General features: G+C 43.6%; 1 protein-coding gene across 1 annotated transcript in view; it reads left to right on the top strand.

The window, feature by feature from the left end:
- The window catches only part of LOC118789114 (amine oxidase [flavin-containing]-like), a 29,170-nt gene that overhangs the window by 1,911 nt on the left and 2,478 nt on the right, over positions 1-24,781 (top strand). Inside the window, exons 2-12 of the mRNA XM_036545432.1 lie at positions 10,449-10,543; positions 11,527-11,664; positions 16,432-16,536; positions 16,663-16,754; positions 16,988-17,129; positions 20,661-20,810; positions 21,908-22,067; positions 22,269-22,365; positions 23,440-23,493; positions 23,659-23,716; positions 24,486-24,583. Of these exons, the coding sequence (XP_036401325.1) occupies positions 10,449-10,543; positions 11,527-11,664; positions 16,432-16,536; positions 16,663-16,754; positions 16,988-17,129; positions 20,661-20,810; positions 21,908-22,067; positions 22,269-22,365; positions 23,440-23,493; positions 23,659-23,716; positions 24,486-24,583 (1,189 nt within the window). The remainder of the gene's footprint in view (positions 1-10,448; positions 10,544-11,526; positions 11,665-16,431; positions 16,537-16,662; positions 16,755-16,987; positions 17,130-20,660; positions 20,811-21,907; positions 22,068-22,268; positions 22,366-23,439; positions 23,494-23,658; positions 23,717-24,485; positions 24,584-24,781) is intronic.

Raw genomic sequence — 24,781 nt, 5'->3', positions numbered from 1 at the left:
GTAGATGAAACAGTGGCACAGACACACCAAAAACAGGGCGGACTGCAGGGACTGAGTCAAGATATGCAAGGTGATACTAAAAAATAAATTTAAAAGTACAGAGCTGAGAATGCAAAAGTTAAGGAACAGTACTGAGAAATACCAGGATTAATTGTATGAAATCTTAAAAACGATGTGCCTATAGTGTATATATAGAAGCAAAGAGTTTCTGAGTCAGATCTGAGTGGAGGAACTCTGCTGAAACTGTTCCATTACATCAGTAACCGCGCATGTTTTACATGCAAGTAGCTGTGGGGGTTAACTAGCAACAAATAGAAGAGGTCATTGTCTGAGTAATACTACAGGAAATGCTGTGTTTACACTGTATCTGGAAGTCCCTCAAGATACCTTAGTGTGGATAATCAAGAAATGTATGAAAGATGACACATGGTGGCATTCATCTGAGATTTAGAGTTTTTGAGTTTTGTAAACTTCTTTTGTAAAGTGGTTTGCAATGTGAGTGCACGAATCAAGTAAAATGCTGAGACCTTTTCATTTTGAATGAATCTATCTTATTGTTGAAACAGTTGTTCGTAACAATAAAAAAAAATCAGTGCTCCTCCTCCGCAGCCACCTCTATCCTGAGTGCTGCGGAACCATACAGTTTGCCACTTACTCTCACTGCAATAATTATTTTTAAAGGAAGTCAGACCAACTGATTTTGGCCAGGACCCACAGTCACATTGGCAGAGAGGTGTATAGACATGAACAAGGGTACCTGGAGTGCCCTTTACTAATGGACAGCAGTGATGCAGATGTGATCATTATCTGCAGACCGCCAGGCTGCAGCTCACCTCAGCAGTTCTGCCTGAGAAGCAGTAAGCAGGGCTGACACCTCGCTCTCAAACATCGATCTCTGCAAATAACGAGTGCAGACAGCAAGCCGCGGCGTAATCCCTCCACCCGCTCTGTTGTCATGACAGCCTCCTCGGGGGTATCTAGGGCATCAATTGCATTAACAGAAACCACGGCAGAACTCATTTCCATTTAATATGTCATTTTATATCAAAAATGATTGTGTAATAATTGACGTCTTCGGACTTCATTGCACGGGGTATCTAAGCAACTGAGGACTGCCAAGAGGCAGAATGAGTGTGATAGGAAATGCTGTTTTGTGCCTCTTCAGGATTCATCCTGGTTTGAACCCATCTGAGGACACTGTTGAGGTGTTCAGTAACCAGCTGAGCAGACATCTTGTAAAAATAATGGAATCAAAAATACTAAAATACAAATTGAAAAGTCAAAACAGACATTTGACAGCCTTCCATTTTTTTTGTTTGTCTTTCAATTATAATAGTAGCTGAGTGAAAATGATGTGTCCCTAATTAAGGAGTCTGTGAACAAATGAACATTTCAAAAAAATTATTTCTTTGGATGTAGCAGTGTGTGATTTTTTTTCTTGGGTGTACGGCTGTGTGGTTGAGCTACATACATGTGGCCAATATTATGTCTGATTCTCGTTTTCAACAGAATTTCTTCTAAGTTTGACATTGCAAGTGTGACTGTGGCCAGTAGAAATGTGACTTAACCTTAGTTGTGAGCCAGGAAGCTAACTGTTGAGACTAGAGTTTGCCCCACTGTTTCCTCACACTGCCTCTGTTCGTGGAAAAGAGCTCTGCTGGTATTCCGTGTCTGGAAAAGAGCCAGGACAAACACGTTAGCCCGCACAGACATGTCAGAACTTCACCGGTTATGCTGTATATTACCTCCGTAATCCTTGCTACAAGTATACTCTTCTGTCTATCTCCATAGGTTTTATTATTCATGTTACTGTATATGCCCTGTGGAGTTCTTGAACACACACCTGCAGTAAGGTAATGAGCCACAGCCAGTGTACTCATTGGAACATGAACAATTGACTGGCTGCTATTTAACAAACAGACGTGCTGATTTCCACATTTTTGTCAAAAATATATACAAAGGTTTGGAGACACAATTTTTTTATTGCTTATCATTTTCCTTTTATAGGGGAGAGGGCATTCATTATTAATTCACCACTTATGATGACCCATCTAAGTAAGGAAACTGCTACTGACAGTCTGGTGAATCAGAAAAAATGCTTGACGCCTTGGCCCTCAAGAGGAGCAGAGAGTTTTCCTTTCTGATAATTAGGAAAACTAGCACTGCCATCAACTCTGTGGTTTATTTATACCTGCATGGGTATGTTTTTTTTTCTTTTTCCATTTTCTCCCCAATTTGGAATCGCCATTTCCCTAAATTCTGGAATGTCCAATTTGTTATCATTGAGTCCCATTGCACAACCCCCACTGTCAATCCGGGAGAGCGTGGACAAGCATGTGCCCTCCTCCGAGACACGTGATGTCAGCCACTGCTTCTTTTCGCACTGCGGTCCACAAGCTAAGCTAGCACAGAGATGAGTCGGAGGAAGACATTTCATATGCAGCTTTGGCACGTGGACCACAGACGCCCGATCGACCAACAGGGGTTGCTGTTGCTAATGAGACTGAGGCCCCTGCCGATGTACCCACCCCTATCCCAGGTGGAACAAAGCCAGTGTGTACTGCCTATGAGGTCCTGGTCACTGTCGGCTAGTGACACGGTTGGGTTCAAACGCGGGCCGTACACTCATTACAAGTGCTTTTACTGACTGAGCCACTCGGGAGCCCCCTGGAATGGCTATGTATTTAATGCTCTGTATTTACCAAAGGTGGATAAGCCTCAGCAGCAGAATGAGTTTCATTTGAAGAGGTAACCAACACAGGTGTGGCTCTCTCACACCACGTTTGTCCTTCTCTGGAAATGGAAAGATAACATTTAATGGGCACATTTAAGACAATCAGCAAGACCATTGAGAGCATACAGCACTAAAACTGAGAGACAACAATGGGGCTGCTTGTAGCACCAGTGGTTTCCAGTTTGTAGCTGATTGATTCAGCGTTGCCTTGTGTACTTGTCTGTGCAGCAGGGTGTTGCTCCTCAGACTTATTTAGCTTCTGACATTGCCGCCCCACCCCCCCACCCCCCCATTCACCATCAGCAACTGCCACTGGCCTTACAACAAAGAACAAAAAACATCTATTTGCGCGTGCAGGGAGCTTTTTCCTACAAGACCGATGTCTTTATTATGAATTCTCGGGTGCAGCTGTGACTTCCAGAGCCCTTTGTTTTAATCTTTACTGTCAATACAGGCTCAGTTCTGCAGAAAAGCTAAACACCGTCTCACCACGTCTCATTCCAAACTAAGATACACCCATCTCATATTTATTTTAGCCACTGACTGCCCCTATTCCATCAATGTGGAGACACAGTTTGTGGCCGTCCAGGTTTGCAAGGGAATGTACAATACTATGTTTTCCAGCAAACTGCCCAGGGAAATTTATATAGCTTTTCTCTTTTTGTCTCATGTTCTTGCTGTATTATTTGCATATCTGATGTAAACATTGTACTTTGTGGATTTTGGCGGAAAAGTTCCATATTCAGGGATACTGTAATACCGCAGTGCCCCCTCTTCTCTGGATTTGAACCCATAGCCTTCATTTTCCAAGGCCACTGCCCTGTCCACTTCTCCCCACTCAGCAGAGAACAGAGAACATGCACAGAGAAATGTGTTGCCCATTATACTGCTTAATCTCCATGGGGGCAACGCAGCACCATCCTGCTATCCTTCATCGGCAGAACCAGTCCCCAAGAATCAAGGGCCGAACATGGCATTTCATTTTAGTGCTGTTTTGGTTCAGAGGCATGGCCCTCTCTGAATACATTCCTGGCATTTCAGTACATTTCAAAGAATGTTGAGAATTTTGTGTGTTGAGGTTACCAGAATAGTGGTTACACAGCCCATTCTGCATATTGTGTAGGTTAGTGTAATATCATACAGGGGAAGCGCGTTTTATGTTTGAGGTTTAAAGCCCAATAACTTTAGTTTCCCTGTGATGTCTGCCCTTTGCACATCATGCCTAAAAGGCCTTTCTAAATTTACCATTTGCCCTCTAGCTATGAATTGCTCATTACAAGTCTAGTAGCAATAATTACAATTCCATGCAAAAATCATGGAGAATGCATAAGAAGTGTTTGAAACAAGTCTTGTTTAACTAGAACTCTGAACATTTTTTTTCTTGGAATCAGATGTCGTATTTACTTGCACTGCACCATGTGCTAATATAATACATGCATTGCCAGCAATGTGTTAATCTGCCAAGGCCAGTCAGGCTTTAGTCCAGCTTTTCAGCACTCTTATCACTGAACCATCACCACACTGTGCTCATATGACAGCAGTTAACTACTAAAACAAATGAAGTTTGAACCTCCATATCAAGTTCTCCACAAATGCAGTAAAGACCTTTTTTTCACCCAGAGGGTAGCTGTCCATAGTGTAGCCACCCATGTAGCCCTCTCACTCTGTAATTTGGGGAGCTGGTGAAACCTCATAGCCATGACCTACACAAACAATTAGTGTATTGTTGCTCTCTCATTTTACTTGTCTGTAGTATCAAAGTTGTTTAAGTGCAAGGTGTCAAGGCCACCAAAATTCTGTCTGGTGCACCTGTTAAGTGTTTTAGGAAATATGTAGTGTTACAGCAGGGAGGGCAGATGTCATCTTTGGATGGTATCAGACCGAGTCAGAGTATAATTCTAGAACCGCTTCCAGCAGAGTTACAGAGCGTCAGCGCATGTATTACATGTCGTGTGTAAATTCTGCAGCAGCGGACTCGGTATTCTTGACTGAACAGAGTGTTTGTATCAGATCGCCAGAACAAATAAACCTCCGTTTTTGATTTCCTCCCAAAGTCAATACTCCTTTGGCTCCAGTGCAAGGGAGCCCCTGCAGTCGCCGCAAGAGACAGGAAAGAACAAAGAAATAGTCTGATTTATTGAAATGATTGTTTTTTCGGACGCGCCTGGTGTCTGTTCTGAGAGGGAGAGATGCTGTAAGGTCAGCCCTGTTAAAGACGGACGGCAAAAGCTGAACCGTTGTTTATTAAAGCACAGAGGCTCGGGGGTTAGACTGAAATTGTCGCAATTTACCTATGCCAAATGGCCACGTCTATACATGTGCGGTTACCACAGAAACCGCCACAGTCCCCAATCTTGTTTTCCGCTTGCAGGCTCTGTGTATGCAGATTTGGCGGCGGTGTTTAATTAGCCGCCTTGATGAGCGTGTACAGCTATTTGTCTCACGCTGAGTGACATTATAACGGGCAGGTTTGGCCAGAGTGGTGTGACTGTGAGAAAAATTGCAGCAACTCTTCAAAGACCTGCATGCTTTAGCACTGGCTGTCCTACCTAACCCTCATATGCTTTGCAGGAGTGCTTCCCTCCCCAGTCAAGGCATTGTTTGTGTTTATATATACCCCCCACCAAAACCTCTACCCCTAACATGGGTGCAGTTTGGAAGTCTTTAGACAGTCAGTGAGATATTATTTTATTCTTTTGGTTGTTGGCATAGTATATATCAACTTGGTTTGGAGGAGACAACGCCTAATTTTACTGTACATATCAACTTGAAGCCTAACATGAATTCAAAGGAACAAATCTGATCATCCTGGAAGTATATTTATTAAAAAATAATTGCTAATTTACAGTGTTAAATTGAGGGCTTATTACATAACTCACATTTAATGGATTGGAAACAACATTACAGTATGTTTCTTAAAGTGATGATTTTTTCCTACTTTTATAGGTCATTTAAGTTTATGCTGCAGGTTTTGCTGAGCGAAGAGTTGTTCTGTCCCTTTCTCATGGTTCTAGCATTCATGATTCATGAGATAGCACAGAGTGTTCGTTTAAAGTGAACGGGGTGAAGGCAGTGGAAAATGGCTCCACATAACGAGGAGCGGCACAGCGTAATTCTGCCTTTGAATGTTGCTGCGCTGAGACTGGGTATGACAGCGGAGCGCCGGGGCAGGGGAGAGCAGGATTTGATTTCTATGTGAATGCTAAATGGAAAGAGCGGTGCAATTAGGTCAACGGCAGCCTTTAGGTGCTGAGCAGAGAAGAGCGCTGGGTAGAGGAAAAGAGAGAGGGGAGAGGCGCGGGGCACGGATAACGGAGAAGCTCTCTCTCTCTCTCTCTCTGTTCACACAGCTCTTTGATCTCAGGGAGTTTTGCTCAGAGAAGCCTTGACCTTTCCCTATGTGCCGAGGCAATCCGTTTTGCGGGTGACTCCATGGTCGAAGCGGATGTGTAAAATCCAGCTTGGGCTGAAAAGGTTTTTAGAGACTCTGTTAGGATACAGTGCTCCACTTCTCCTGCAATTTGCTAAAGGTCCACAGGCGTGGCATTCATAGCCGAGATATTCCTCTCAAACTTTTCCTTCTTGGCTTCTGTCATTCTTCATGTCATTGGATCTGAGTACTGATTTAAGTATGGAGAATGCCCCTGTAGGTATTAGATTGCTATTGGTCGTCAGGGCTTGGAAGACCTACAGATTAACGATGCTGTAATGGTTCTGTATCTTTCAGCACCTATGAATGCTTTTTTGCGTGAGAGACACAGGATGGTCAGTCAAGTGTTTGGGAAAAGGAACTTCAGTTTATTAGCCATACAAACCACATATATAACAAAGTACCTATGATGTAACCTTAAAGGATATTGGCACAAATAAGTTGGCTTTTGCAGTGAGGACAGCATAATAGCTAAATTTTATGTTCAGGTCTTCACATCTTCATAATATAAATTATGTACTCAGGTATACTGCATCACAGGTCTTCTTTTATATTTCACAGTGAAAGCGCTGTTTTATTATCAGCAGCGAAAAGTGTGTACTGAACTCATGATCAAATGATTCCGTTGGAACTTTTCTGTCATAAGATTGGGGCTTTTGAAATATGAATAAATGTACTCTAGGCAAACTGTGACTTTCATACAAGAACAAAGCTTCGTGTGAGCCATTGATCAAAGCACCAGATCGGTGCATACATCTCACAGTGTGCACTGTGTAATGATACATTGAACAAAACAAAGCTTTACTTTGTTTTTATTGAATTGTACACAGGCTAATGTAGACTGATTGACTCTGTAGTAGAGCTTTTAAGATGTGATCCAAAAGATTAAAGAGATACGAAAACAGAAGGAAAGAAACCCATGGTGCAGAGCTAGGAGCAAATACACTTGAAATACAGAACGGAAACATTCGGGACTGTCTGAGGCCTGAGAAAGGTCTGCGCAGATGTGTGCAGTCGATGAAAACTCCTTAGCACAGGCTGTTGACGGTAGCTTGTTTTGGCAGAATTGTCCGCCTCTTTATTATTTATAGGCCTGGTAAGTTCCACTCCATGTATAGAAGCTCGCATCTGAAATGAGGAAGGAGCCGTGTTTCCAGGTAACAGAGATTCCAGCTAAATGACCCCATCCTCTGCTGCTGTAGTGCGCTATGCTGTAAAAAATTTGATATGCCACAGACCCAAATGCCTATATAAAGGCCGCTGAAGTCTGGAGTGTTTTACTGGAAGTTGTGAATATGACTCGGCTCTGCCCTGCTGGAGATGAAATATAGTGTTTGTGCTGACGCTGGCCGGCGAGCGCCACGGCCTCTGTCAGGGATGTCCTGTCGGGACGCGGAGAGGCGGTTTCACAGAACGCAGACAGAGCCTTCAGCTGTCAGGCCACGTACTGGGGAGGCTGAATATAGACTTGGTCAGACGCGTGCTGTTGTTCGCACTTGAGTGACAGGGCCCCGAGCGGCCTCTTTGACTCCGCTCAGCCTTCGTGCCTGTTTGGTTGCTTTCGCAATCCTCCGCTGCCCTCGGCACAGAGACTGCATCAGAAGCTCTGTGATCTGTCTTGCGGGTGTAAAATGTGTGTGTTTTTTGAGAAAATGTTCCTTTTTATAGAGTCAGCAAGGCTATGTATTCTCTCAGCAGTCTCACATTAGGCTTTTATTTGTATTTTAATTAAAACCTAATTAATGGACGCATTTTCTGTACAATTTTGTGCCTTTTACTTGCGTGCCGGTAATACGAGTAATTCCTATAATCCCCAATGGTTTGACCGTAATATTATTCAATGTGTGTAATATAAATGATGCTTTAAGATGTGTGAATAAAAACTGATTATTATTTGTTGCCTCGGTGGCTCGTATATGCACACGTGGGCTAATATCCTTTCCATCTGTATGTTGAATTAAAGAGGCTTAAATATATGTTATGCGATTATCAGGTTATAAAATGGCCATTCATGCAGTGCCGTGTGGCTGCGACTGTGCTGTGATAATGTGTAATTATCAGTGAAAGCTGGAGCGGGGTCCTCTCAGTGCGCTCGTCTGGCTCTCAGACAGGCTGTCGTGGGCGTCCTCTCTCCGTCAGGCCCCTTTTAGCGGTAGCTTTGGATAATGAGGAGCGGGGGCAGTAATTGCGCGTGCCTGTGTGAAATGCGGTGGCTTATTGAATTAGGGCTGGGACGCCACATGCAGCGAGGCGGTACAGGGGACACCGCCACCGTCTGGCCCTCGTTCATAACGCCTCAACAAGTGACACGCAGTTCAAATCGGCTGGTGCTATCTGCTCATTATTGACGACAAAAAGCCGACATAACATACCACAGAGGGTTTTTATACCCTACAAACATCAAATCGCAAGCTACTACTGGCCGGAAAACAACAGTATTTAATAACAGGAAAACACAGCTGATAAGAGCTTTAAAATACCGAGGTGTGGAGGAACCATCTTATCTTTTGAATGTACACAGAAGACCAGTTGACAGTTGCTGTAAAGAGCATTCCATTGTAGAGCATACTTCTGCGCTTCCTTCCACACTGATCCCAGGTCAGTAGGAAAACACCCTGACCTCTGGAGTGGCCCTCAGCCAGGATGAAATCCAGATGAGGAAAAGTGATTTGGGGAAAGACACTCTTCTGCCTTCATGTTTTTTTTTGCTTTGTTAGTTTTCTTAGAAGAGAAACTTGACCCTCCCCTGGTGGCTGTTTTTCTCAGGATACGCTCTCCAAGGACATACTCTGGTGGCTGGTGTTTGCAGCCTGAGGTCTGCTTGATGCATTGATATGCGTTGATGTGCCACTGACCTCCCAGCTGACACTGTAGATGAAGCACAGTGCCTGCTGTTGTAAATTAGGAAGGAAGAATGGAGAGAAGGAAGAACAGAGCAAAATTACAGAAGGGTCTATTACAACAGAGGTTGTTGTTTTAGGTGTGTGCTACACATTAATGGTGGTTGGGATGGCTTATCACTCTCCAGCCCATGAAAAACACGGAATGAATTAAAAAAAAAAAAAATCTCTCTAAATCTCTATAAATTCGTTATATAAATTCCATCATCGCCACATCATCATCATGTCACAATCGTGTTAATTGCTCCCAAGTGATTTTTGTTTTGATATCACTCTTAATAACTCACACTCATATGCATGGCTTGTATGTATTGAAACAGGTTAAGTCTTCGTTGTGTTTTTTTTTCATCACACGTTTTTTGAAAATGCCTTTGTCTCTTCAGAAAGCGGACCTATGTTTAGCTGTGGTGAAACGAGTCTCCGTAGGCAGTTTGAACTTCGGTGGGGCTCGTCACTTGACCTGCGGCTGACTCCCCCCCCAGATCACGAGGGCCGTGTTTGCCGAGCTCAAGGCTTTCAGATCCTGTGTGCGCTGGAGGAAGTGGCTGCCGCTGTCTGCGGTGGGCCCTGCTGCGGGGACGACAGCACGCAGCCCTGTGTGGGAACCCACCTCAGGCAGCCCACCAATCCCAACGCGGGAGGGGGCGGCCTTTAAGTCAGGCCTCCAGCTTACATAGTCTGTGTCCCAGCAGACTGTAACATTTTTCTGCCTGCCTCTGCTAAGGTGCTTCAGTGATTAGCCCATGTAGAGAAAAGTGAAACAAATGTTAAACCATTTGGAACTGATCCGTAGCATTACTGTGACTGTTTCTTTCTTTATTTTGATAGTACAGGCTGTAATCAATGCTTCTTACATGTCTAAATTATGAGATGGAAAATGATAACCTCTTGAAAATCTCCATTTTCTTTGTATTTGTGCACTTTTTTCTCTAAAACGTCAATGACAAGCTGATAATAAGGTTTGCTGTCTAAAATGTGCCATCAATGACATATCTACAAGCATGGACAGGTAGATGAACAGCCAGCCGTTAACTCTGGGAAACAGAAGAAGGTGCAACATGATCTTACGTCAGAAACGTTTAAAGAAGACAAGCTTCTGTTTACACAGCTCATAGTCATGCTAGCGGCTGTCCATGATGACCACTGGAGGTCATCAGATAAGTCCCCATCAAATGAACGAGGATACCATAATGTTTAACTTGTATATCGCACAGGACAATACCAAAGTTGAGACGTTCCATTTATACTTATGAAGGACAGCAGACGTTGTGTCTGAGAGAGAGTGCTGTTAGGCACACAGGGAGGCCATTCCACGCGTGTGTGAGGGAGCTGGCAGCGTTCGGCGGTAGCTTACCTCACACTTCCCCCGCTGCGTCTCTGACAGGGCTGTCTGCAGCCAAGCTGCTTCTGGAGGCGGGCCTGAGTCCTGTGGTTCTGGAGGCTCAGAACCGGGTGGGAGGAAGGACCTTCACAGCACGGGTAAGATTTAAGGGTCGGAACCCTCAAATGAAAATGAAATATATTGCAATATACTTAGAACTATGCAAGAACAAGAATAAATGCGCTTAAAATATATTACTGCAAAGCAGTAGTATATCTCAAAAAGTGGCAATAATTTACATATTTACACGTTATGTGTTCAACATAAACACGTGATGAACTGCGTTGATCTACTTTAGAAGCTGATATCTTTTAAAAACGTGAATTTGAAAGACAATCCAGTCACATAAGCCCCATTCTGATGATAATGTGTGTATTGTAGTCTTTACACACTGTTACATGCAGAGCTCAGCCATTTAAGGGAAACTTTTTCCATATATCATGTCCACTCCGATTTGATCTCAGAGTTTCGCAGAAATTTACACAGTTAAAAGAAACATATAATGAATTTGTTTCTTACAGTTACTTTGAGACTGTAGGTATTTGCACCTTTAAAAAGCTGATTTTAATAATGTACAGGATAAACAGATTATCAAATACCATACACAAGTATTTTTCTAATCATGAATAGAAAAGTAACCAAGGAAATATATTCATGCTAAATGAAAACAAATAATGTTACTTAATTAAGAAAATGAAGGAAACCAAGAAAAACAAAAAAAGTCCACTTAACTTGCCATGTTATTTTTCCAGCTAAGTGAAAACTTTAGATGTACTGGTCACCTCAGTTATTAAATGTAACTGTATGAACCCCCCTATTCTGCCACTACCAGTCATCACAAAGGAAACGTCGCTGAGTGACTTGCTATCAGTGAATATCCATCAATTGATCCCCAACCATTTTATGGTCTTACTTGTAAAGAGATAACACTTTTGTAGTGATTTTACAGTTTGGTTTGGTACAGTTTTACAGTTTGGACTTTTGGTGTCCTTGTCATGATGTATGGGGACACCGTTCTGGCAGGGCCTTGGGACTCTGTGGAACACCACTGAGCTCTCTTCCCTCTCTCTGTTGAACCCAGAATAAGGAGACCAATTATGTGGACCTGGGAGGCGCCTACATCGGCCCCACGCAGAACCGCATCCTGCGGCTTGCCAAGGAGTTCGGGGTGGAGACGTACAAGGTGAACGAGGAGGAGAACCTGGTGCATCATGCCAAGGTGAGAGAATGGTAGCCCGCGCAGTTTCTCCGCTGTGTGCTGACAGAGGCCGTGACAAAGCTCATTCACACACATTCTTCAATAAGAAGGGGTGTAATTTTGAAGTTTGGAGAAACTTAAGTGTTTCCGAGAGAGAGAAGGACCTCTCTGCTGTATTGTCCATATCGCGTCCCAATGGACTGGACGGCCATCTTGGTGTTTATGATGGTGGTTGTGGCAGACCAGCGTAGAAGAGGCCTCTTGGTGGCATTAGTGCCTTGTGGCGTGTCTGGAAATGTTAATCTGTGCCTGAAGGAACACTGTAATGCGGTTTTCTCAACGCTGAGTGGGTAAAGAGGGAGGAAGACAAGATGCCGGCCATCTCAACTGTCAACCCATATCCAATTTGGGTAGATGAATGACTGCCCTTAAACCTTGTGCTTGTGCTCTCCTGATTGGATTCTACCTCAGGTTTCACTCTAATATTGCTCAGTCCCGCTATCTTTATTGCAAATCATAGTATTTTTACCTGTTGAACGTGTAGCTTTTTAAAATACTGTCATTGCGTACATGTGTGCATACACGCACATGCACACACGCACACATGCACAAACTTACATAACAAAAAACAACAACAGCAGGAAAATCTGTTTGCATCACAAATCTTTATGTGGAACATTTTATTGAAATTACTGTATTTTTAAATATAGGACTCCTTGCGTATGCATAAATACATGTCACAGAACCCACCACATACTGAGTCCACTACCACTGTTCTCCTGTCTGGAGTAATTACATGTAGTTCTGTAGTTCCATCATTTTTTGTTGTGCATAATGTTCAGGATAAACTTAGATGACTTCTTGGGCCTCGGTAGCACACCCCCATGAGCACTGTCTGCCGCAGCAGAATAACAACAACAAAGGGCTTCCTAGTTAATAAGGAGAAAGGCTTAAGGGGAGGCTTTATTCAAATGACTTCAAAGTGCTCACAACCCTTGCGTAAGCGAAAGTTCCTAATGTCAGCGAGACGGCAATTTTCCATAAACAGGAAGTCACTGTTGTGGCTTAGCCGTGCTACTGGGACCCTGGAGAGAGGCTGTTTCTCAGCTCCACAACAAAGTTTACCCCCAGGTTATTTTCAGACCCTTGCTCACTGAGTACTATTATTGATGTGACCTATTTCAGAGTCTGCTTTTCACACAGGAATTTGTGTCAGTGCATTCAGTCACGCTGCCATATTGGGAAACTGTAGTTCACAGGAAAAAAACAAGGGATTTATGCAACCAGATGATATTAATGTCAGTTTATTTTTTTGATCTCTGCGCATATCACACTGTTGCTTTCAATAATGTTAACAAGGTGGCAAATGACATGCAAAAGTCATTCCTGAAACTCTTGTGTGAATGACATGAACACACTTAAACATATATATGTAGTACATAGCACTAGTTAGGAGAAATTTTGTCAACACGGAATATGAAAAATCAGCCTATTATACTCCTTGTAAGATTGGAGTTCTAGTCCATTTTAGGTCATTTACTTTGGGCAACAAAGTGGGTATTACATTTAGCCAGTTCTTACACAATATTTGTTGTAAATTTAAGTGATCAGTGAGCTTGTGATGTTTCAGAAGTAATCAAAAGTAATCTTGGCTTAATTTTCATAGGTACCCATAAAGATAGTGCTTGTGCTAAATGAAATATGCCCCTAGATGTTATGAGTTCCACCCATACAAGTGTTTGATCCTGGTGGCCGTTTCCCTGTGTGTCAGAATCTCTGTTCATATCCTATCCCCCACATTGTCTTCTGTTCACAGTTTGTATGGCAGTATAATGACAATTGAGTCAATAAGAAATTCTGATTATTCCCCAGTACTTAAGAGGGATCCCCCCACACACATACACACATACACACACTCACGCCACCTTCCCCAAGCAATCAATGCATTCTCAGTGGCGACAGCATTTCAGATGCTAACGCTAACGCCTCTGGAAGGCCTCTGAACTTTGAAATGAAAATTCGGAGGCCCTCTCTGCAGCCTGGTCAGCGGTGATATCATTACATATTAAAGCTGCATTACAAAACAAGGGAACATGAATGTCCCAACCCGCTGTTTTTCTACGCTAATTACCGTAGGTGAAAGTCAATCACTTGCAGTTTCCGTATCCATAGGGGCAAGTGCCAAGGGGGTCAGAGTGGGCGTATGGACCACAGAATGGGCACGCACAGGTTTGGTTTGTTCCCAGGTCACAGTTTGGGTGGCACATCTCCAGGCCTGTTTGCTTTCACTGGGGTTCCCATAGAAACAGACGTGTTGCCAGAGACTGCGACTCACTTGAATTCCCTGATGTGTAAAGGGGCTCGCCTGTCATGTCATTCCTCAGTCAGCTGTGGGTCAAACACACCAGTGCCACAGAGAAATCTGTGACATTGGAGGGTTTGACTATGAATCCATATATCAGTGATATGGATTATTCCACTCAGATGTATGTAAAGACTGAATTCAGATGAATATGTCTTTCTCTCAATGGAGTTTTACCAGTGCAGTGTAAACCCATTAAAATGTAACCAACAAAGCAAGTCCCTTGACAAAAAGGCAACGGAAAGCCATTTTAATACACATTTTATTGATTGGATTTTTAAACTCAGCGGAGCCTCTATAATTGTATATGTGTTTGTGTACAGTATGTTGCTGTATTCTCAATTGGAGAGCTATACAGCATAATATATAAGCATACTGAAAATGATTAATCAATCAATGATCAATTTTATGGTGTCATATAGTTAGTAAATAGTACTGTGGAAGATTATAAAATGCTCCAGTAATGTATTCAATAATGACATATGTATAATAAACTTCTATAAAATGTCTTCTATAATTTTATCTCTATCAATGAGTCTCCTCTGATTATAGTAGCCAGGGTTTGTGGTAGTTTGAAGTTCCATGGTTCTAGGACAAAGCTGTTTATCTACCCTGCTAGGCACTTAAACATGTTAGAACACCACCCCCACTTTCTGTGTCCCTGCATGCACTTCTATATTGAGGAAGAGAGGTGTCCAGTTGTAAAAGTACTCACTTATATGCAGTTGCCAGGAGAAATAGTACACCAGGGAATATCAGTCTTGTAGAGTCTGCGGGACTCTTTCCATACTCCAGATATTTTTACATACAGCCTCCTAAACTAGCAAGGATTAGATCTTCAATGATATGCTTATATGCTTGATGTTTAAGTAAGATGTTTTGTACAGAAACTGCCTCTTTTTTCAGTGATATTTTCAATAAATGAATTATATTTCGTTATTAGTCCCCCTCCTGCAGAGTGAAGTACTGAATGAAAGCCTTGTGGGAAGGCAATAATACAACAGCCTGTGTTTTTACTGCTAAAAGGACACTGCAGATAGATGCAGATGATGATAGATTACAGATGCTTTTGTAGTAGCTGCCACGGTTTATCTGTTAATCTGTATGACCAAGCAAACCGAAATAACTGCAGTTTACCTCACAACTGCCAATGTACCAGTAACTGATTTTGCAATAATGCAATGTTGTTGATTATAGCGTCTGTAATGCAATCAAACCAGTGTGGACACAGTCAGTGTGTAACAGTTTAGTAACCGTGGTTGTTGATGTTTGTGATCACACAATTGTTGTGCTGCTACAGCCCAATTGTAATGCCTTGACAGACCCCCAGAGGTCCTCAGACCACATGTAGGGAACCACTTCAGTACAGTACAGTTGAATCGTCTGGGATATGGCATGGTGTACATCACTGAGCTCTGGCCAGCATCACCAGAGAAGCAAAGCATCATTTCACTAAAGAGTGAGGGGTGGAAAGAGATACAAGAAACTAAAGTAAAGAAAGTAAAGACAGCTGAAGAAAATGCAAAAAAAACTTAATATAAAATCTAAAATGCTGGTAGTGAGGGAATTGAGGCAGAAGCTGCTTCAGAGCCGGAAGGGATTACAGTCAAAAGCATCAGATACAGACCATGAGTGATGACCTCTTATCAGCTCTGCTATGAGTTATCGCAGGTAATGTGTGATTTGCAGTGAAACATTAATCAGTCTACTAATCCCATTGGATCTGATAAGGCGCCTTTTGCAAGGAGTTGCCACGGAGCGCATGCCAAGATTACTGTTGCTCAAGGTAACCCTGTCGGCGCTCCCCCGATCCCGGTGCGGAAAAGGACACTCCCCCGCGGCGTTCACAGTCCCTCGCATTGTTCTTTGTGGAGAGAGGGGTGTCGGCACCGTGGCCCCGCCCTCTCTGTCTGTCGCTGCTTGGTCCTCGTGTCATGTTTAGGAGAGATTATGAGCTGCTGCTTCCGACCCGTGCAGCTTTGAGCGGTTGGCATTTGCCTGACCTTGCGCAGAAGTAAACCGCTGCCTGAAAACTCATGCCACCCCTCCAGTGCCCTCCCAATCCTAATTTTGCTCCTCTGGGGGACAGGGCTTTTTAAAGTGCTGCATCTCATCCGCGGAGCTCCCTGCCAAAAACATGTCAGAGAAACGAAAAGCATTGCCAGTTTTAAAGGTGTCTTAAAAACCCACCTTATTAACTTCTATTTTAACACATTACCGTCCCTCTTTGTTGCTGTCAGTGCTTCCATTTATGTTTTTATACCAATTCTATATTTTACTTGTTTTATCATCTGGTTTTATCATTGTGCTTGTTGTTTTACTGCTTAAATCCCCTGTCTTACTGCGTGTAGAGTAGGTGGAAGAGGAACTTGTGATATCAGAGATCACAACAATCATGATTGTCGCTTGTTGATGTTTTATTGTAGGGGAAATCATATGCATTCAAGGGGTCTTTCCCTCCCATGTGGAACCCACTGGCCTTAATGGACTACAACAACCTGTGGAGGAAGATGGATGAAATGGGCATGGAGGTATCAGACGGAGTCCCCCTCCCCGCTCGCTCTGTTGTACTGAAGTGAATCCAGTTGCATGTGATGTGATGATGGATGGTGAGTGGCCAATTGAGCTGAATGTGGGCGTGCCTCTGTCCACTGCAGATTCCAAGGGAAGCTCCCTGGAAGGCACCTCACGCTGAAGAGTGGGACAAGATCACCATGAAGGAACTCTTCGACAAGCTGTGCTGGACATGGTACCCAGTCAGCCTGGTCCCTTTTTTTCTCATTGCTGGTATTTTGAGGATTAGAGCCAACCTTTGAGTGTCAGTACTGGAAATTATACTACAGATGGTCTACTGGAAAGTCGGAAATGGAGTTAATGGAGTTCTTAGTGAAGGAATAAATGAAATCGTGTGTATGCAGGGTGTCTGGGTTGGTGCTGAATGAGCTTCTTCCTCCCTTTCCTATGCGTTACCTGGTCTTCCAGTGGTGCCCGGCAGTTTGCTACTCTCTTTGTGAATGTGAACGTGACCTCTGAACCGCACGAGGTGTCGGCCCTCTGGTTCCTGTGGTACGTCAAGCAGTGTGGTGGCACTATGAGGATCTTCTCCACCTCCAATGGGGGACAGGTGAGTAAAACTTAGAGCTATGAAACTACGTCAGCACAGTTGAAAGACTGGATCAGTACAGAACCAGTACACTAGGTCAGAACACAGACACTGCATGAGCAAAAGGGGGGGTTGTCAGTACAAAACCAGGAAACCAGGTCCATACAGGGCAAAGAGGCTGGGTCAGTATAACTGTTTGATGTAAAACATTATGATCATATTGTGGCAACAGTCACAATCACAACTAGCTTATTGGACATCCCAGCACTGTAGATATATATCACACAATCAACTTGGATGCCATCTTCATTGGTTAATATGCAGATGAGTTTGATAAAATTGATTGAGGAGGCAGTAGGCTAAAAGCCTGTCATCTTGTCTCAGCTAACAGGGAATGATTGTGGAACCTGGGAATACACATTTATATGTCAGTCCTGTGTGGAATCATGGGTACAGGTGCATGTCTTACATTATGAAGCAATCATTCTGTGTCCAGTTCATTCAACACCAGTAGCAGGGGCTGGTTACTGAGGGTGACAGCAGCAGCATGGGATTGCTGTGCTACTGGGTTTAGAGTTGGCACTGGGAGCCAGAGAGGCAGGTGTAGGGACTGACGCGTCCAATGATCTGCCAATGCAAATCGCTCCTATCCGTCCTCTCTAATTCGGGTAATCAAACTTTTCTCGGTAGCGTTCTCGAAGCAGAGAATGCCAGTCTTTCCTGTTATTTGGAAGGCTGAACGACCAGCTGTCATGGAAACAGAAGTCTGCACATTCGGGTAATTAGAGGACTCTGATACGAGGCTTAGAGTTCTTTTCCTGTTGGCTTTGCCTAGATGGGGGTGATTATGCCGATTGTTTAGATTACCTCAAGTGGCTCTTTAGAAGCTAGCCTGATAGCAAATACATTTATCTGAATCCTGTGTACAGTAATCCTCTAGATCCCTATCTGTTAATGTGACCACTGACAGTGTTGTGCATGAACGCGTTAAAAGAGGGCGTTCATTGAATGTGCTCATTTTTTCAGGTGAACCCTGAAAAAATGGTGAACTTGAGCTTGTTCAGGTCTGCGCGAGATTCGGAATCCTTGGGTGTGTTAAAGTTACTGCCTGACGAATAAACACGGACGGCGTTATTCCATACTTGAGACGTTTTTATTAGTGCAACTCATCAGCTAGACAGCTCGACAGCTCACAACCAACTGCCCATATGCCGCGTAACAATCACTGTACATGTAGACGTACACATAAAATAGTCCCTGGACAATACCCTTTTTGACAGGGTACATGGTGCACTGTAAACACTGGTTGGCTTAAACAATTTATGCAAAATGGCTAGTGAAAGTGGTGGCGAGTAACAAAGGAATTTACCTTTATGACTTTTTATTACTTTATTTGCTTTTGCACTTCCACTAGTAGAATAGATAACTTATGACACAACCAGTGGGAAGTGGCAATGATTGGGGGCTGGGGATGGATGGGTAGGAGGAGGTTCTATTGAAAAAGATAAGCTCAGAGCAGCTCATATTAAAAAAAAAATGGAAGAAATTAACTATGTGAACTATGAACGTGAACTTTTTCATTTGAATCTGTGTGAACTGAACTTTGGGCTAGCTCTTGTGAAATTTGAACCTATACAACACTGACCACTGATCATGTGAACCCAGGTGTGTTCTCATTCGGGGTCTGTCTTTGTGATGGCGTAGGCTGATTGAGGACTGTTCCATCAGTTAGTACAGTAACCAAGGAATACTCTGACCATATTAATACCATACCATATTAAAAAGTGGGTTGTTCACATACAAATAAGATGTTTGAGATATTTCAGTCTGGTAATGACCTCTGGTCTCCCAAGTGTGCTCAACCATCCGTGATAGCTGAGTGTTTATAAGTCAAGTGTTTATAAGTGTACATATTGTTTTCCCCATTGATAAATGCAACCTTGGATTCCTCCTACACTGACAAGTCACAAAAAAGCTGTAAACTTCCCACACATTTTTCCCACAAAGTTGTGAAATCCAAGCATGGATCACAACAAACTCTCTGACAGTCCACAAAACAGCGGTGCTGTCAAATATCTCAAGGCACAGCTCTTCTAATTCACCCTGTATAGTGCTACCTTTTGACGGTTGTTTCAAATTTTCAAAAACTGTTCAAAAACTGGCAATCCAAATTAATTCTGAGATATGCCTGGATGCCCATGTTAAGTGAATGAGCTGACTGACAAGTTCTTATTTTCATTTTCATTTGTCTAGGTCGGTTTAGTCCAAATATGACGGTTTGAGATCACTGTACTGATTCCCTTTTTAATTGACGGTTCAGTTCAGTTTAGTGCAGCTCAGGAGCCCAGTTTAAGATCCTGCTCATGACTTAACCGTTTGTTGCCTGGCTGAACTCTGCCTTCAGCACTCATCTATCGGTGATGGCTCAGAGTTGCCTGCAAACTGGACAGGAAGGAGCTTGTAAGGCTTATATGCCTCATCTTTAGGATTCAATCCCAAGATATATCGGAAGGGTAGTTACAATCTATTCTTTAAAATCAGGTCTTAAGCCTTACCTATTTTCATATGTCTGTTTCTCTTAGATGGATTTTGAGCTGTTCGTCATTTAGATGTATAGGATTCAATAGATAGAACGTAACTGCTTTGTGGTATTCATTTTAAATTTTTAAGCATGTGTTTAATTTATTAAGTGGGATGCAGTCTAGTTGCATAGATGATAATGTAATACAATGGCAAAAAATAAGTTAATCTGGGAAATTAAAGGATAGACAAGTTTTCCTTTGTAACTGAAAGCTGTGATAAGAAAGAGGGCAGATGAGGTGAAACAGCGGTAAAATGTGCTGTGGCTAAAGCTTTAGAGACTGTCACAGTTTGGCATGTTTACAGAGCGTGATGGGAACTTCAGCAATAGGGAGGTACGTTTCGCTGTGACCCTCGCATTCTGTGTGGATCTGATAAGAGGAAGCCGAAAGCTGACACTGGGGAGGTTAACACCACTTGACTTTTTAAATAATCCCAGTACTACAGGGATTTTGTTTCCGTTGGCCCACCCCCATAAAAAACACCCTCCCCATAAACATTTTCTTGAAACTTGATATTATAAAAAGCAGTTTTGACATTCATTCAGCCAAGTGGGTCAAGACTCTGGCGTTCTGCAAAAATGAAACGTCTCTGTTCTACTGTGTCGGTGTGATGTATTGGTTAGGGGACTTGACTTTTAATGCTGTAATACACTGAGGGAATATTAAGGGGTTCCTAGTACTACTGAAATGAGGTCAGTGTATTTTAGTAATAGTCTGTGACAGCAGAGACATCTGTAGGTTTGTCACTGACTTGCACCTTCCAGGAAAATCATGCACGTTCATGAATGATAATCAGGCTTGCGGGTCCAGGGTCCTAGCGGTAAGACCACAGGAGTCTGCCCTTTGTGTGTGTGTCCTGAGGAGCCCTCTCTGCGGCTGCAGGGCTTCCTGCTGGGGCATTGTGGGGTGATATGTGGTAGCGGCAAGTGGATGTTGGCCTCGCTGAGGCGGCGCTGCTCTGTGGCGACAGGAGCGGAAGTTCGTGGGCGGCTCCGGCCAGATCAGCGAGCACATGGCGCGGCGGCTGGGGGACAGAGTGAAGCTGGAGAGGCCGGTCTACAGCATCGACCAGAGCGGCGACGGGGTGGTGGTGAAGACGCTCAACGAGGAGACGTACCATGTGAGATATGGCATGATACAACACAGTATGACACGGCATGATAACGACACGATACCATACCATACCATATGACACCATACCATACCATACCATACGACATGACACGATACCATACCACACCATACCATACGACACCATACCATACAATACAACATGACACCTTACAAAACCATACCATACCACACGACATGACACGATACCATACCATACAACTCAACATGATTCCATACCAAACCATACTGTACAATACAACACGACACCATAAAAAACCATGCGATACCATACGACTTGACACGATACCATAGCAGACGATACCATACAATACAACATGACATGATACAATACAAAACAAAATTTCATTTATCCCATTAGGGCAATTAGTTTAAGGGCTCCAGACATGGAACAAAACATACATGGACATATTGACAATAGCACAGACATGGCACAGAATATAATACAATAAACCACCTACCTGTGCTGTCACTCATGTGTGACATCCCTCCCCCTCAGCAGCAGTGTCACCCAGCAGTGCGTCTTCTCCTGCTCAGCAACACTGCCATGTCTGTCTGAGCTCTGTTCAATAAGAGCTGTGTGAAGACTCCCCTCAGCCTCCCACCAGCCAGCGCCAGCACTAAGCCTGGGAGATTAGAATCAATAGCTGTCCTCACCTCCCTGCTCTGTCTGCGTCACTCTTTTCCCTGTTAAAGCTCATTATTTGGGCCTGCGGGGCTGCTAGTCCCCGGTGGTGGTGGTGGGGGGGGGGGGGGGGCAGGGTTGCCGATTCCAACCCTGAGACTCCACTGCGCACCACTAAGATACAGACCAACAGCAACCAATAGAAATAGCAGAACATGTTTGGCCCAGCTTCATATGGCACGGACAGTGAATTCAGCAGTGAGTTTCAGCCATGGGAGACATTCATATTGCTGTTTGGGCATTGTCTACTCTGAGTTCTGGAAGTAGCGCTCTCATCCATCCAAACATAGCAGAGCAATGAACACAAGAGCACCCACGAGTTGTCACACCAATAGGATGAGCAGGTCATTTTGAAGAAGGCTGGTCTGTGTTTACTCTGTGTTTACACTGTGAAATTCCAGGCCAAATTCGCCATCATCGCCACGGCGCCGGGGCTGAATCTGAAAATGCACTTTAACCCCCCGCTGCCGCCCATGAGGAACCAGCTGATCCACCGCGTGCCCGTGGGCTCCGTCATCAAATGCATGGTCTACTACAGGGAGAACTTCTGGAGGAAGAAGGGTGCGTGTCAGACACTCTTGGCTGTAGGACTCTCAAAAGTACACTATGGATATATTTTATATTTTGTGGCATTCTGCCAAAATGTCTGAATCCTGACCCTCAGGCCCAGAATCTAGTGCGTTCACATTTATAGTGCCCCCCCCCCCCCCCCCCCCACTTGTTTGCCCTTGTTTGCCCTTGTTTGACATGTGATTTCCTCAGGTTACTGCGGTATAATGATGATTGAGGATGAAGAGGCCCCCATTGGCGTGACTCTGGATGATACCAAACCTGACGGCACATTTCCTGCAATAATGGGGTAAATAGGCAGATGCTCGGAGTGGTATTAAGGTGTGCTGCAGTATGTTAAGGTGTGCTGCTGTATGTTAAGGTGTACTGCAGTATAAGTTGTGCGGCAGAATAGTAAGATGTGCTTCAGTATGTTAGTATATGCCACAGTATAGTAAGTTGTATGCAGTATGTTAGGATGTGCTACAGTGTGTTAAAGATGTGCTGCCGTGTAAGTTTTGCTGCAGTATGTTAGAATATGCTGCAGTCTGTTAAGTTGTACTCCAGTATGTTAAGATGTACTGTAGTGCAGTGGCGGCTGGTGAGCTGGAAACAGGGGAGGCTGAAACATTACCTGTAAATCTATCATTACTTTCAACCTGTTCCCCTTTAGCTTCCTTGATTAACAATAAAACAAATAATTCACAGAGTAATTGACACCAATCGTGTAAATGGGAGTAAATGATTATGCTCGCGAAACAGCGCAAATTGTCTGTAGTTTGTGTGCTTGCGAAAGCTACAACGTGAGATTGTTTAATTAACAAGGATGGCATTTATCCATTTAAATTACATTAAATGCTCATGACACATCACAGCTTTTGTGAGGTCTGTGTTCTAAACAGTATTGTTCATTGCACTCAACCTAACCTAAAAGTTTATTCTCAGTAATTTAAATCGATCTAACTAAATTTAGCTCTGTTTTGTAATTTGAATTTTGTAACACAAGAAAGCTATAATGTGAAACTTTGGGATTACTTGCCACTTAATTATTCAAATTGCCATCCTTGTTAATTAAACAACCTCATGCTGTAGCTTTTGCAATAGCGCACAAACTACAGACAATCTGCGCTGTTTCGCGAGCATAATCATTTACTCTGTTTACACATTGGTGTCAATTATTCTGTGAATTATTTGTTTTATTGTTAATCAAGGAGGATAGAGGGGAACAGGTTGAAAGTAATGATAGATTTAAAGGTAATGTTTCAGCCTCCCCTGTTTCCAGCTCGCCAGCCGCCACTGCCGTAGTGTATAATGGTTTGCTGCAGTAATGACACACCATCACTGTTTTTAGTGGATTGAACGCTGCCTGTATCTTTTGTTGCAGTTTCATCCTTGCTAGAAAAGCCAGGAGATTAGCAGGACTGACCAAAGAAGAACGGTGAGTCAGACACTTAGGTCTCCTCTGGTTAAAGTCTAACTCCTCTGTGAGGCACCATATGGGGCTCTCATTCTAGGAGGGGGTGGGTGGACTAAGGAGGAGGGGGCCAGATTTGGAGACTCGGGAAAAGAAACAGGGTAATCCAACGCATCTCTTCTCCTGTAGGAAAAAGAAGATCTGTGAAACCTACGCCCGAGTCCTAGGCACAGAAGAGGCCTTGCATGTGAGTGTCCCAGCTGTCCAACCATGGCAGATAACACCAGCACTCAGACCTGTAGTGTGTTCTATTACAACTCACTGGTGGCCCAGTTCTTTTTAGATCAGCCAAGAGCAACCGGTAACATCACATTTTCTGGGAAGACCGATTTCTGACCACAGCCCCTTCACACAGATTTTTTTCTGCCACAATGCAGTCCCAGCATCAGAGAGCAGAATGCAGTAGTCCTGTCATAGCTTGTGTGTAGCTTTTAGAGTCCATTTTATGTACTCACTGTACGACACAAAGCCATTAAAGTATTTACTAGCTAGCCATTCGCATATGTGCATCACCGGTGTTGATACAAGGGTAGCGATACAATTTCTGTTCATAATTGCATTTGAGAATCTATTTTAACACATCTCTGAACACAGAGAAGCCAAAACGCTGGTAATATTGATCTTTGTTTATGTAGCTATTATTTGTCAGACACAAAAATTTAATCAAACCAAAAATTTAATCGACTACCTCTCAATTGATGGATTTTTTTTATCTACCAGTTAATCAATGAATCTGTCCATTGAATGGTCAATTAACCAAACCATTCGAATCCATCAATGTATGTTTATCCTCAGAAGTCTTGAAAAGAGAAACTGTAAGGTCAGCACATAGTAGTGAATAAAATAGGGAAGTGAGTTCGGGACCGCTGGGAGGAGCGTAAAGAGCGCTGAGCGAGGTTCCCCAGCGAAACAGGAAGCACTCCCCTGCCGCTCACCAGCGTCTGTCGGTCTCTCAGCCCGTGCACTACGAGGAGAAGAACTGGTGTGAGGAGGAGTACTCCGGAGGTTGCTACACGGCGTACTTCCCCCCGGGAATCCTCACGCAGTACGGCAAGTGAGTACCCATCCTCCTCATTAGTGAGCACAAGAGGCACTGTTCAGCTCTGCTCCCAAGCATGCTCTGGCACTTCACCTTTCATGGTGCACTCATCAGCAGCTGTAAGTGGCTGTTAGCAGCCATGTTTGGAAACCCATGTCAGTGAGGAGGTGGCTACAGTATGGGTAGCGGCATATAGTTTGCGGTCCCTGAGGG

The sequence above is a fragment of the Megalops cyprinoides genome, chromosome 14 (assembly GCF_013368585.1).
Source record: "Megalops cyprinoides isolate fMegCyp1 chromosome 14, fMegCyp1.pri, whole genome shotgun sequence".
In the NCBI taxonomy this organism is placed as follows: Eukaryota; Metazoa; Chordata; class Actinopteri; order Elopiformes; family Megalopidae; genus Megalops; species Megalops cyprinoides.
The sequence above is the reverse complement of the archived record's forward strand: the minus strand, read 5'-3'. Positions and strand labels throughout refer to the sequence as shown.